The following is a 15135-nucleotide window of genomic DNA, read 5'->3' on the forward strand; positions in this document are numbered from 1 at the left end:
CAGCAGGGGAAAGGAGACAAAGGCCCCTAATCCCACCCTAATCCCAGTCTACACACCAATAATTCCAATGGAACCCCACCGCATAATCCACCCACCCAGCCATACAGCACCCTGACCCTCACACGGGTGCTAAAAGGAGCAGGAAGGAGGGAAAGAGGGGAGGGAGGGAGCAAAGCGACGGTACGGTGGCAGTCAGGGCAGGAGGGAAGGATTAAGAAGAGAGGAGAGGAAGAGAGAAATCAGCCTCTTTGATGATTCCCTCCCTACTTTGGAGTCTTAGATCTCCTCCGAGGATTAAATGAGGAATTATCATCACATTAAACTCTGGGGTGTCATCCTAGATTTAAGTCATTGCATCATGGTGGCTCCATATTTGACTGTAATAACTAGTAAAATATACTAGGTATAGTGACTGAAGGGTGAGCGGGGACATACAGTTACAGTGGCAAGAAAAAGTATGTGAACCCTTTGGAACTACCTGGACTTCTGCTTAAATTGGTCATAAAATTTGATCTGATCTTCATCTAAGTCACAACAACAGACAAACACAGTCTGCTTAAACTAATAACACACAAACAATTATACATGTTCATGTCTTTATTGAACACACCGTGTAAACATTCACAGTGCAGGGTGGGAAAAGTATGTGAACCCTTGGATTTAATAACTGATTGACCCTCCTTTGGCAGCATTAACCTCAACCAAACGTTTTCTGTAGTTGTGGATCAGACCTGCACAACAGTCAGGAGGAATTTTGGACCATTCCTCTTTACAAAACTGTTTCAGTTCAGCAATATTCTTGGGATGTCTGGTGTGAACTGCTCTCTTGAGGTCATGCCACAGCATCTCAATCGGGTTGAGGTCAGGACTCTGACTGGGCCACTCCAGAAGGTGTATTTTCTTCTGTTGAAGCCATTCTGTTGTCAATTTACTTTTGTGTTTTGGGTCGTTGTGCTGTTCCATCCCCCAACTTCTGTTGAGCTTCAATTGGCGGACAGATAGCCTTACATTCTCCTGCAAAATGTCTTGATAAACTTGAGAATTCATTTTTCCGTCGATGATAGCAAGCTGTCCAGGCCCTGAGGCAGCAAAGCAGCTCCAAACCATGATGCTCTCTCCACCATACTTTACAGTTGGGATGAGGTTTTGATGTTGGTGTGCTGTGCCTTTTTTCTCCACACATAGTGTTGTGTGTTCCTTCCAAACAACTCGACTTTAGTTTAATCTGTCCACAGAATATTTTGCCAGTAGCACTGTGGAACATCCAGATGCTCTTTTGCAAACTTCAGACACGCAGCAATGTTTTTTTTTGGACAGCAGTTGCTTCTTCCATGGTGTCCTCCCATGAACAGTGTTTTGCATATCGTAGACTCGTCAACAGAGATGTTAGCATGTTCCAGAGATTTCTGTAAGTCTTTAGCTCTAGGATTCTTCTTAACCTCATTGAGCATTCTGCGCTGTGCTCTTGCAGTCATCTTTGCAGGACGGCCATTCCTAGGGAGAGTAGCAACAATGATGAACTTTCTCCATTTATAGGCAATTTGTCTTACCGTGGACCGATGAACATCAAGGCTTTTAGAGATACTTTTGTAACCCTTTCCAGCTTTATGCAAGTCAACAATTCTTAATCTTGGGTCTTCTGAGATCTCTTTTGTTCGAGGCATGGTTCACATCAGGCAGTGCTTCTTGTGAATAGCAAACTCAAATTTTGTGAATATTTTTTATAGGGCAGGCCAGCTCTTACCAACATCTCCAATCTCATCTCAATGATTGTATTCCACTTTAGCTGACTCCTGACTCCAATTAGCTTTTGGATAAGTCATTAGCTTAGGGGTTCACATACCTTTTCCAACCTACATTGCGAATGTTTAAATAATGTACTCAATATAGACAAGAAAAATACAATACTTTGTGTGTTATTAGTTCTAAGCATATTGTGTTTGTCTGTTGTTGTGACTTAGATGAAGATCAGATCTAATGTTATGACCAACTTATGCAGAAATCCAGATACTTCCAAAGGGTTCACATACTTTTTCTTGCCACTGTACATATGGCCTCCATCCCAAATGGAAACCCTATTACCTATATAGTGCACTACTTTTGACCAGAGCCCCTAATGATGTTGGTGCCAGTGACTGACCTACGATCTGGATGTGTATGTCAGCCTTGTCCTGCATGTTGTCTATCTGGACAGACAGGGTGTACGTCCCAGAGTGGTCCCTTTCTGCCGAGCGAATGAACAGGATGGTGTCAAAGTCACTGGTGCGGATGCCCACCGACTTATTCTCCAGGGGCTCACCGTCTTTCAACCAGTTGACCACGGGGCGAGGCTTCCCCTGGGGAAAGAGAGGGGGGATATGGTCAGTGAATGAAAATGACATTTACTGAATTAAAGAGTGAGATGCTGCTAAAGGAGAAGTGCAGGAGGAGCACCCTAAAGTGAGAAAGGTGTAGACTGGCAAGAATATCCCATTTTCTGATTGGTTCGTTTTTGCATTACAGGACAATGATTGCTCTTCTTTTCACACACTGAGACCCAGCTAACATGAAGTCAGCCCTGTCTCTAGCCCGGGGAAGGTTACTACTGTGTGGTGCAAGGTGTTCAGACCTGGAAGGGGATGACCAGGTTGATCTTCTCGCCCACTTTCCTGATGAACTTGGTTCTTAGCTGGCGAGGCAGGCGGATCTTTGGGTACTCTGAGACATGGAGGGAGACAGAGAAGAATGTCAACACAGAAGTAATGGAAGAGGCTGTGTATACTGTGTGTGTCAGAGGTCTATGGAGAAGTGTGTGTGTGTGCGTCCATGCATGCGTGTGAGTCTGACCCATGATCTCTCTGATGGTGACAGACTGTTTCATGGTGCAGGGGGGGCTGCGTCCAGCGATGTTCATAGCCACCACTCTGAACAAGAGCTTCTCTCCTGTTGGCAGCCCCTTCACACGGTACGTGTTCTTGTCCACTGGCTCCTTATTGGCTGCCACCCAGTTATCCTCTGAGGGATGGACCAATAGCAAAAGAGTATTCATTGTCATCCACTTGGAAATGAGATGGTTCATCTGTAGGGTTTTATAGGAATTCTATAGAGGAGTTCTATAGCAGCGATTAGTGAATTAGAAGGAATAATAATGTTATTGAACAATCCCCAAATCCTCCTTCACCTCCTTCTTTGCACCACTCGATTATGTACCCGTCAACGCCCCCTGCTCCAACCCTCTCTGGAGGACGCCACTTCAGGGCACAGGTGCTGTCTGTCACATCCTCCACCGTCAGACGAGTGGGCTCACTGGTAGGGGCTGAGAGACAGAGAGAGAGAGAGAGAGAGAGGAGAGAGAGAGAAAGAAAGAGAGAGAGACGTGCTGTATAAGTAGAGTATCAGGAGATTGAAAGGCTTCTCTCCACTGCTCTAGTGATAAGTGTCTACCCACCGATGGGCATGAAGGGCTTTGAGTTGCCGCTGGGCTGGGAGATCCCAATCCCGTTGACAGCAAACACTCTCATCTCATAAAAAACACCCTCAATCATCTTCTTGGCCTCGTACGTGGTTGACTCAAACACCTCAAAGTTCAGCTTGGTCCACCTGGAGGAACCCTGCTTCTTCCTCTCCATCAGGTAGCCTGCGAGTGACGTCATCACAGAGCGACATTACATCATTACAGACCGACATTATCACAGTGACATCATCACAGAGCGCCATTACATCATCACAAAGCGACATCATCACAGAGAGACATCTTCACAGAGCGACATCATCACAGAGCGACATCATTAGATCTTACCAATGTAATGAGAGAGGTTAACAGATACCTGTTAACCCAGAGGAAAGAGAGTCTGATAGCTCAACAGATAGATGTAAAAATAGGAAAAGGTGCACCTTTGATGGGCGCACCCCCGTCAAATTTGGGGGGATCCCATGTAATGGTGGCTGTGTCCTCGCCAACTCCCATACATCTGACGTTCTCTGGAGGGTTAGGCACATCTGGAGGGGACAGGGGGAACAGTCAGGACAGAATATCGAGGTGTTCTCACCAGCTCAGAATGGGTTCTAACTTAATGTCACATCTATTATTGAATCTCTCTTAGTGAATTGTTTTTAAATATCTGTTTACATATATATTGCATAAGAGGGGAGAACAAGACAGAGAGAGAGAAAAGGGAGGGAGCAGGGAGATGTGGGGGAAAGAGGAGAGGAGTGTAGAGAGGAGAGGAGAAGACTGGAAAGAGAGAAGAGAGAGAGAGGAGAGAGAGAGTACCACTGACCAACGATCTTGACGGTGAGCTCAGCCCTGTCCTCTCCGGCTGGGTTGGTCACTATGATGGAGTACTGGCCTTCGTCTGGCCTCTCCGCCCCCTCAATGACAAAGCTGCTCAGAGTGGTCCTGGTCTCCACCCTCACTCTGCCCTCCGCCTCCGATATCACCTAGAGACAGGAACAGGGAGGGCACTTCGACAACTGGACTGACACTGTCTGGTGATTCAGCTACTGTGTGTAACCTGGATGGCCTAATGGTTGGTTAATGTGAGTGACACCCTGCCTTCCTTAGAGAGGCATGCTGGTGCAGGGGTTTGATGTGTGTGTGAGGAGGATGTAACAGAAAGACTAAATCCTCACAGTGTCTCCTTTCATCCAGCACACAGTGGGGACAGGCTCTCCTGTGATCTCCACATCAAGGCGGAGCTTGTTGCCAGCCACCACAACAATGGTGTTCTTGCTGCCCGTGCTACTGGTGTCCAGGTGGATTTTGGGAGGGTCTGTGAGGGGCGGAGGAATGTCAGAGAGGGACAGGTGGTCCTGGGTGATTATCACAGTATTAAATACACTGTAATAAATAGGTAATGCCAACGGATGATAGGTGACAATAGCCACACCTACCTTGGCGTGGAACATATTCGATCTTGATTTCTGAGATTAACAGGGAAAACACATGAATCAGTATCGTTTAAAATGCAGGCTCTGCTTCATTGTACTCAGTAAAACTTAGGAGTCTCTCTCTCTTTCTCGCTCTCTCTCACTCACCAATGAAGTTGAGTTTAGCGGAGAGGGAGAGTGCGTATCCTTCAGGGACAAAGGTGTAGTTTCCTTCATCCTGCGGCTTCACATCATCAATCGTCAGCTTGTGGATCCTGGAGAACCAACGGCAACCCAACGTTACCAAGGAGACAACAGACACTCGCAGTCACCCACAATTATGTAAAGCACACAGTTACCCTGGCAACATGCTTCATTATGCAATATCAAGTAAGAAAACGCATGGGAAAGCTCTCTCCCTGCATGACCAGTGTTGCCATGGTAAAACACCTGCCATAGGTGGGTCTAGCTAGTGAGAATATGTACTGTACTGACAAGGTCCCATGGAGAAGGAGAATTTGAGGATGTTCAGGCCTGTCTGAAGTTACTGCAACTCAATGAGGACCCCCCCAAGGCCCCAGCAATGTGATGCCCTACCTTCCGATGTGTGACATCTTGATGCGGTTGCCGGGTTTGACCTCCACACCGTCCTTGAACCATTTTCCCACCACCTTCTCATCAGACACCTCACACTTGAACATGGCCTGTTCACACGCTTTCACCGACAGGTCAGCTATACTCTGCAGAACCTCCAGCTCCTTGGCTGAGCACCAGGGGTAGAGATGAAGGGAAGGAGAGAGAAAGAGAAAACAGAAAGAGACAGCATTTCAGACTCTTCCAAAAATGAAGTTAATAAAACATTTCCTTTTTTAGTGTACTGTATGATATCTGGAAGTGGTACCTTCCACTTCCAGTTCTCCTTTGGATTCTCCCCCGTTAGTGTAAACATAGTACATCCCGATGTCCTCTATGGTTGCTTCATTGATGACCAGAGTGTGTTTCTTCCCATCCTTCTTTATCCTGATCTTCCCATCCTTGGTCAGCTCAACTCCATCTTTCATCCTGAGCGCGGGTGACACACACAGACATAGAAATAGCGTTTAACAGCGGTGAGAGACACATACACACACAAATGCCACAGCTGTAACAGAGATTGATTGATTTAGTTACTTAGTCATTTGATTAAAAAGGATATTAGTATGAGTCCCTCACCATTTGACGTTGGCTCCTTCCTCTGACACCTCACACTCAAACTCCACCTTCTCTCCCACCACGACATGCACATCGTCCAGCAGCTTGGTGATGGTGACTGGGGGCTCTGTGGATAGACACAGACGTCAACACAACTCATACACCTCATACAAACGCCATGGGGAAGTTACACACACACACACACACACACACACCACCACACACACACACACACACACACACACACACACACACACACACACACACACACACACACACACACACACACACACACACACACACACACACACACACACACACACACACACACTTACAGGAAAACTCACCAACAAAGACTTGATCACTCAACACCAAAGTAGGCAGAAGAATGAGGAAGAAGTGGAAGAATGATGAAGCTGAAGATTTCATGGCACAGCACTGTATACTGTGCTAATACAAAGACACGCACACCTAACATGTACCAGTCCTCACCAGGATTCAATACCATGTCACAACAACACAATGTCCTCCATAGTCTCCGTTAATACTGCTATAGAAACAGAAAACTGAGCTGTTGTGGTACGGAGGAGACAGTACCTCAGGTCTCCAGGAAGGTGACATCATCATCACTGTGTCAATGCGTGATGCTAAGCTAGCATCCGTTAGCTGCCGTCCTCTATATCCACCTCCCTCTGACCTCCTCATTTTCCGCAGCAACCTCAGCAGATGATAGACATGGGATCTGAGTCACAGCGCCACTGTAACATGAACCCGCCCGCCACGGGCTCCCATACAGTACCATGCTCACAACAACAACACAACAACGTACTCAGAAGTTTCCGCCAAAAGTGCTATACCGCAAAAGCCCAGGATGGTTTTTTTTGGGGGGGAGACACTACTTCAGGTCGCCAGAAGGTGACTGAACTGTGCGATCGATGCTAAGCTAGCTTCCACTAGCTACCATCCGCTAAACACACGTACACCTTCTCTCACGTTAGATCCATCAACACGTACAGCATTGATATAAACACTGACAGAAGCAACAGGGACGTCTAAATACACACAACAACACACAGTACACTGTGGTTGTCGCACTGGAATGGCGTCTGTGTGGTGAAAGCTTAGCCGTTGCTGTAGGGTCTGATAAATGCAAAAACAGGATGAAATGAATGGGCACAGAGAGAGAGCAAAGCACGTGATGATTGAGGAGCAAATGCATCTTTGTCCCTCTACCCAAAATCAACGAGACACACAGAACACACATAAGACACGCTACAAACTGGACAACAAATATAGGACGACAACGTTGTGCAAACTTACTGTTCATAGACATTAATACACACATACATACATACAAACATTGAGACGTACTGCATACACAGTAAATGTTGACAGACACTACACACTCAAAGACACGGAACTAAGCAGGGAACAACTCCCTCCCCTCAAACACCCCATGTAAAGATGCTGAGTGTTTACCTTTGACAAAGACTTCAGTGAAGCTCTTCTCCTCTCCCACCACACACTCATAGGCTGCATCGTCAGACAGGTTGCACTTGTTGATGGTGAGTGTCCGTTTGTTGCCCACGCACTCAAACACATACCTGACATGACAGACAGACAGGGGCAGAGAGAGACACTGGTGACCGAGTGTCGCTCACTCAACTCATCGACAAATGAATGACTCACACGCTCATATAGTCAAATATACTGACAATCACGCATATTCCACACACACACACACACACACACACACACACACACACACACACACACACACACACACACACACACACACACACACACACACACACACACACACACACACACACACCACACACACACACACACACACACACACACACACACACACACACACACACACACACACACACACACACACACACAGCAGCCAGTCTCACTTGGCGGAGGGTTTGATCTCCACTCCGTTCTTCAGCCATTTGACCTGACCGTTGGGGTCATGGAGCTCAACATGCATCTGGGTCCTCTTGCCCTTGTCCACGGAGTAACATTGTTCTAGCTTCTTCAGGAAGGCTGATGGAGGAAAAGAACCAATGTTATGTCTCCAGCCTTTACACACCAGACACAACAATCAGAATAACCCAGCAACACTACACCAGACTACCTCCCTTTCAGAGCCCCTCGGGCATTCACTATAATATAGCATTCCCTGTCCCAATCACTCTCAAGTAGAAATGCCCACAGCTTGTCTACTTCCTCCTCCAGTATCCCCCCCCATTTCTCTCCCCTCACCATCACTCTTCTTGGGTTCCACCTTCTTCATCTTCTTCAGTCTCTTGAGTAGGCCCCTGAGGTCTGTGATGCCATAGTCAAAGGCAATCTTCTCATAGTCACATGGCTTAGCATCCTTCAGGATCTCCCACACATCCACATCCTCTTTGGGCTCGTCCCTCGCCTTTTTTTCCCTGAAAGAGAGGGGGAGGAGATTGATTGTGTGTGTGAGAGTGTGAGAGTGTGTGTGATTGCTCATAATGGAGTTAACTCCACTCCTACCTTTTTTTGAGGAGGGCACTGAAGTCCAGGTCACCTGCATCCTCTCCTGCATCTCCCCTGGGGACAAGAAAGGGTACGAGTGGGAGAATTAGGTTTCCTACAGTGTTAGGTCAGGTCAGGTTAGAGGAGTCGGTCATTTCAAACATAATATACAGTATACTGTACATACAAATATACTTGTTGTATATTAAGGTTTTACATAAGATCAATCAACAATGAATATCTGTGCTATTTCAATGCTATAGTAGTGAATCATTGTTTGTTTACATAAAATATGGAAGTGAAAGAATGGTACTGGACATACAGTAGATGGTACTACACTGTACTCTGCTAAGACGAACACACACACACACACCCACATTCACTTTCTCTGACGTAAAGACACATCAACGATATAGTATTGATATAAAAGTTATAACAACAGGGATGGAATTCCCATATACACACAAATATACAGACAGTACACTGTGGTTGCACAGTATCGCACAGTGTCTGTAGCCATGTCTTACCCCTTTTTGGCGCCTTTTATGCCTCTGATAACACAAAACAGGATGGTAATGAGTGGGCATATAGAGCATAGTGGAATCAATAAGGCGCATACTGACACTTTGCCCGCCTAAATTCAATGGGACATAAAAAAACTGCATACTAGTGTGTGTGTGTATATATAGACACACACACGCACACGCACATTTGAACGTTCAGTATTGACCTCTATTTGTTACTTTATGTAACCCAAACACAGATATACTGTACATGTACAAGGCTGTACATTGACACATATATACACAGTAAATACTGTGTAAATGTACACGCACAGGTACTGCTGATACACACCCACACAGCGCTTTTCTTACTCTCTCTTAAAGATCCACACATATGACACCCCATGATTGCATCTCTAATGTATGTAATCCATGGGAAATATAGACTAGTTCCACTTGAGGCCTTGTCAATGGGCCACACTCAGACAGACATACAGTACCAGAAATAGCCTCACATGACAAAGAACACATGAGGGGAAGCACAGGCTATTTCAGATCTAAACACTCACAGTGGACAGATGAAGAATTCCAAAGGTGGGAATATGGAAGCACACGGAAGAGAATCCCAAATAATATATTCTTAACACACACAGTGGATTCAGGTTCTGGAAGAAGCTTAGGACAAGGCTGCCTTATAACAGAGAGGCAGCAAGGCCAGACACGGAATCGCTGAGGAGGAGGATGGGGTACACACGGATGAATCGCAATGACTGGATTCTCCATACTTACTGACAGTGGGAGTTGGAACGCAAAGAACGCACATACTGTGGCAAGGTCAACACTAACCCCTCCAGCAACCTTTGGGGTGTTGAAGGTTTTTTGGCATCTTGGGTTTTCACACTTTAATTCACCCTTGTAACGCATCTATTTTTTCATATCTTTTCATTCTCTTTTTCTTTTCTTCATAGCCAAAATTCACAAACTAAACACAAAAACACAATCTGAAATGGTCCTTTGCACGTTGTGTTTCCTTTCTTACCCTTGCTTTTTTGTCTTTTTGTCTGATTAGGAGAGGAAATCATATTTGAAACAGTAACTAGAGAGAACTGACTGGCGGCAGCACTATGCCAACAAACACAGAGGGACTTTCTACAGCTTCACAGCGAGAGACAGAGCTGCTGCACACATATTGAAACACAAGTCTTTGGAGACAGGGAAGAGAAGACACACGAATACAGAGATACAGACATACAGGGATATACATAGTGAACAGACACAGAAAAAGAAACATATGGACACAATGTACAACTGAAACATAAAAACATACAAACAAACATACAGGTTAGTCACAGAGACACACCAGTAAGTCACAGAGACACACCAGTAAGTCACAGAGACACACCAGTAAGTCACAGAGACACACCAGTAAGTCACAGAGACACACCAGTAAGTCACAGAGACACACCAGTAAGTCACAGAGACACACCAGTAAGTCAAAGAGACACAAATAGACATGAATGCACAGATAAAGACATAAAGAAAAGGTAGATGTATAGTACAATGACAGACATACAGTGAAGCCAAAACGCACATATACAACATGACACAGATATACCATAGACACCTACAAACACAGATATGGGAGCCAGAAAGACAGTCAGGGGAAGATATACTCACAGTGGGACAGATGCCCGGAGGCAAAGATAGAGAGAATAACCAACATATGTGAGGTGGGAGAGAAAGACAGATGATATGTTGAATGGAACCACCCTGACAGTGACACTCACGATCGCTTGAAGGCATCCAGGATGTTGGCGGGCTGCTCTTCTTGTACGGCTGAAACATGACAGAGGGAGGGAACGGTGAGAGGAACACTGGACTAACTGAGAGACAGTTGAAAAATCAGGATGAATAATGGACTGAGTACTGACACTGAAACACATATACACTACCTGCTTTATCATTATACATTATACATTCTGTATCAAATATTGAACGACTTACTGACAAACTCACTGACCACAGGTTAAGGGACAGATACATGACTAAATGGCTGACAATGATGGCCTGGGAGGGACCCACCTTCCACTGTGACTTCAAATGTACAGCTGTCACACTTGTCTTTGGAGGTCACCTCACAGCGGTAGCCACCTGCGTCTCCTTCCACTACTTTGATGATGCTCATCTCATATGTGTAGACCTGGTTGAGATAGTGAGAGAGGAAGACATACACCCTTACAATATATACACGCACACACACAGTACACACACACACACACACACACGGTACACACACGGTACACACACAAAAGAGTAACACAGATGTACAGTAGACTTTCACTTGTGCAGATTTGAGAGAATGTGAAAACAGTGACACACACCTTGGAGTTCCTGTCATAGGCCTCTTTAAACTGCACGTGCTTGCCAGCCTTGCTGCCCAGGTCCAGCCACTTCCCTTTCAGCCATTTCATGTTGGGCTTCCTCAGCAGGTCAGATGAGTCCACTTTAGCCACAAATGTGACGTTCTTCCCTGCCACCGACAATTTACATCAGCAATCAGCAATTCTGACCTCTGGATAATGGTGTTTTTAGGGTTCTTATGCATGATCCGTATGTGAGTGTCAATCCAAACTTCAGAGTGTTACAGTATGTCTCAGAGAGGGGGAAGAGGTTAGTGGACTCACCTTTGATTACTGTAGTGCTCTCTGGCCTCTCTACAAATAGTCCAGTCAGCTCGGACTGCCCCCCTGGGACAGTCTCTAAAAGTAGGGAGAGGTCATAGAGGTCAGGGGTTAGAATAAGGTCATGGATGACTGCTCATCAGACATCATAGACACAACAACATCAGTGAACAGACAAATAGAAACAGAAAACCAAATATTAGACCAAAGCACCTAACCTTTGTTTATAAATACCATTCATTTATTGATATTTTGTCTACTAGGCAGCAAGATCAAAGGTCAGAGGTAAAGCTTGTCTTTGTTCACCCTGTGACTTATTGAGACGTCTTGAATCTACATTTAGCGACAGCTTTTCTCAAAGACAGTGAAAAGTGCTGCGGCATTTGTTTCCACTCCCTGAAATGTCTCCACTATTCTAATGGGTGATCATGAGAAATCATGTCACATGACATCAGTCTTGTATTTATCTGAGGGTCAGTATCCAAGCGTCTAGTCAACACCAGAAGAGGGCCTTTAACAGCAGTAAGGTAAGCCCACCTGGGAATGAACAAGGAACTAAAAACACATCTGAAGACGTGTTTATCCATCCCTTTCCACGTCTTCTCCCACTTTGACAAAAGTAAATATAGCTCTTTAATGTTGTGATATTATCAAAGCATGACTGCTGGCTCCTGTTCCTTTGCGTGCTCCCTCCTTTTCAAAAAAAGGATTGCATTGTTTTGTGTCAGCAGATAGACAAATACAAGCTCAAGTATTTGTTTGTCTTACCATCATCGGGCAATTCTGTATCAGGGAGAAAGAGAGAGAGAGAAACACAGCGGGGAACACATTAGCTGTAGTATCTTTACTGTAATCTGAAAGATGAGCGTTTACTGAGCAGCTATGAAAACCTGACCTGCAGGTGCTCTCTCACACACACACTTAACGTCTCTCTCTTCCCTCTCTAACTTGGATGAACATTTCCTTTCTTTTCAAAATGGAGGTAAAAACTAGACGGTTAATGAGTTATTTCCTCAGTCGTCAAATTCAAACCAGTTGGTGACACTGTACTCATCATTACTATTATTATTACTATTATTGAGAATTTAGGGGAATTATTATCGGTGCAAACGGAACACAATTTATTTGTTCTCTCACCTTCTGAATCTGACAAGAGCTCTATGGAAAAAGAGAGTTTATAAGCATAGAGAAGCAAGTAAAAAGCAATATCGATTGACCAATCGATTGGGTGAAAAGGTTGTCGAGAGAATGGAACAAGGGTCAGGAATCAAGTGAGGTCATGCACCTCCATAAACTCAGAGTCACACCGCCTATGCTCCTCTCTCTGCTTTTATGGGCTCAGTTAATTTGATTGGAATCAAGTGACCCCTGTGCACAGATCCAGGCTCAGTTCTCTAATGTGATTTAAATCATTTCAGTAAGAATGTGAATAGGTCAAGCTGATCCTGGACCAGCACCCAAGGGACACTTTTCCTTCAGCTCTTTACACCATTTCACTCTCACATTGGAAAGTCGCTGCGGTTTGAAACTGTGAGAGGTTGGGAGTGCAGCGGTAAACACCTCAAATGGAACAGCAGAACCGGCAACCATCAAAACCATAACAATTCTTCACTAAGATCGTTTTGGGGGATAATGCGTATTATGGGAAATATTACTGTAGGTAAATATCACTTAATTCATTATTACTGTAACACTTCAGGAACAGATAATACCTTGATATTTCATATCAACATCTTTTGCAATACAGTGATTAATGATAAGGGATATGGTATTGTGCAGGAACAGTATTTGAACTAACTCAACAAAACAGCAAACCTTATCATCAACTTATCCTTCTATTAAACCATTACCTTAGTAAGTGCACACATACACACAGGTCACAATATATACCCAGAGTAAATATATACAGTATATATCATTTTGTCATTTGTAATTTAGATTATGTTTTCACTCTGCATCAATTTCAAGTCAAGGTCATTTGATGTTTAATACAATTCCTTCACTTGGATGCTTTGGCGAAACCATGATACTGTATCATGTAATGTCTAATCTCAACAGATCAGGGGTGAGTTTCCCCAAAACATGAATATCATATTTAGCACTAAAGATCATCTTAAATCCATTCATAAGCAATAGAAAAATGATGATTTTATGCCATTTTGCCAATATGATCTTTATGTTTTTGGGAAACTCACCGCTGATCTCTAGTAATTAGTATCAGTCGGCGCTGATATCACAACTATCTGTCAGACTGATTTTCTGGGTCTAACTCCTCAACAGATGATTCCTAAAGATCTCTACATAAATGATACAGTATCCATAAACCCATAAAATAGGCCTGCAGGATCTCTTCCATTACTGACTGCCATCTACAATGGTCTGTACTGCTACAGTCAGACTATGAAGGCCATCGCCAGAGCAATCCCAGGATTCAGTAGTCTCCGTTTGTCAGTCCACCGTGACGGACACTCAGGTCACCAACACACCGTGCCGTGACTGAGACTGACAGACATGCACGTTAACCAGGTGATTGACAGGAAGCAGGGAAGCATAAGAACACACAAACACAGAGGGGGAGTTGTGTATTGTTTCCTTTCCTTACCATCTCTGCACTCACTTCCCTCTGAATGAAAAGAAACAATTGGTACATAGACATTAGTACTGCGGACAGCGAAGGGTTAAACAACAACCAAATATACTGTCCCTGTGTACGGAGTCTGTGACCGGAGAAAAAAGTTGTGGATATATGAATATATGAAATACTAGATCATAAAAACAAGACATATAAAAATATATAGGCTTACCCATGATGACACTGGCATACATGCTGGTTCATACAAATACACACAAATGCAGAATGCATTGATACATTTGTGCATTCATACAGTCACTGCACTACAATCCTTTTTGTTACAGTACCCTTCCTTGTCTCAGGGTGCTTCACCTCTGATAAAAGAAAGTAAAACGTTTTATGGTTAAGTATGAGGAGAATGCTAATACATACAGTACCAGTCAAAAGTTTGAACATACCTACTCATTCAAGGGCTTTAATTTATTTTTACTATTTTCTACATTGCAGAATAATAGTGAAGACATCAAACATCAAAGACAAAGACATAAAAAAAATAGCACATATGGAATCATGTAGTAACCAAAAAAGTGATATATTATATTTCAGATTCTTCAAAGTATCCACTCTTTGCCTTGATGACAGCTTTGCACACTCTTAGCATTATCTCAACCAGCTTCATGAGATATTCACCTGGAATGCATTTAAATTAACAGGTGTGCCTTAGAAAAATTATTCCACAAATTAACTTTTAACTTCTTAATGCGTTTGAGCCAATCAGTTATGTTGTGACAAGGTAGGGGTGGTATACAGAAGATAAAGGTAA

The 15135-nt window shown here is 44.1% G+C and overlaps 1 protein-coding gene across 1 annotated transcript in view; it reads right to left on the minus strand.

The window, feature by feature from the left end:
• mypc1 (Myosin-binding protein C, slow-type) overlaps nt 1–15135 on the minus strand; it is a 47209-nt gene that overhangs the window by 9004 nt on the left and 23070 nt on the right. Inside the window, exons 4-10 of the mRNA NM_001146386.2 lie at nt 12509–12523; nt 11744–11818; nt 11441–11589; nt 11142–11259; nt 10847–10895; nt 8575–8631; nt 8464–8486 (exon numbers count right to left, since the gene is read on the minus strand). Coding sequence (NP_001139858.1) covers nt 8464–8486; nt 8575–8631; nt 10847–10895; nt 11142–11259; nt 11441–11589; nt 11744–11818; nt 12509–12523 — 486 coding nt within the window. The remainder of the gene's footprint in view (nt 1–8463; nt 8487–8574; nt 8632–10846; nt 10896–11141; nt 11260–11440; nt 11590–11743; nt 11819–12508; nt 12524–15135) is intronic.

This window comes from Salmo salar, chromosome 06, assembly GCF_965601325.2.
Source record: "Salmo salar chromosome 06, fSalSal1, whole genome shotgun sequence".
Classification (NCBI taxonomy): domain Eukaryota; kingdom Metazoa; phylum Chordata; class Actinopteri; order Salmoniformes; family Salmonidae; genus Salmo; species Salmo salar.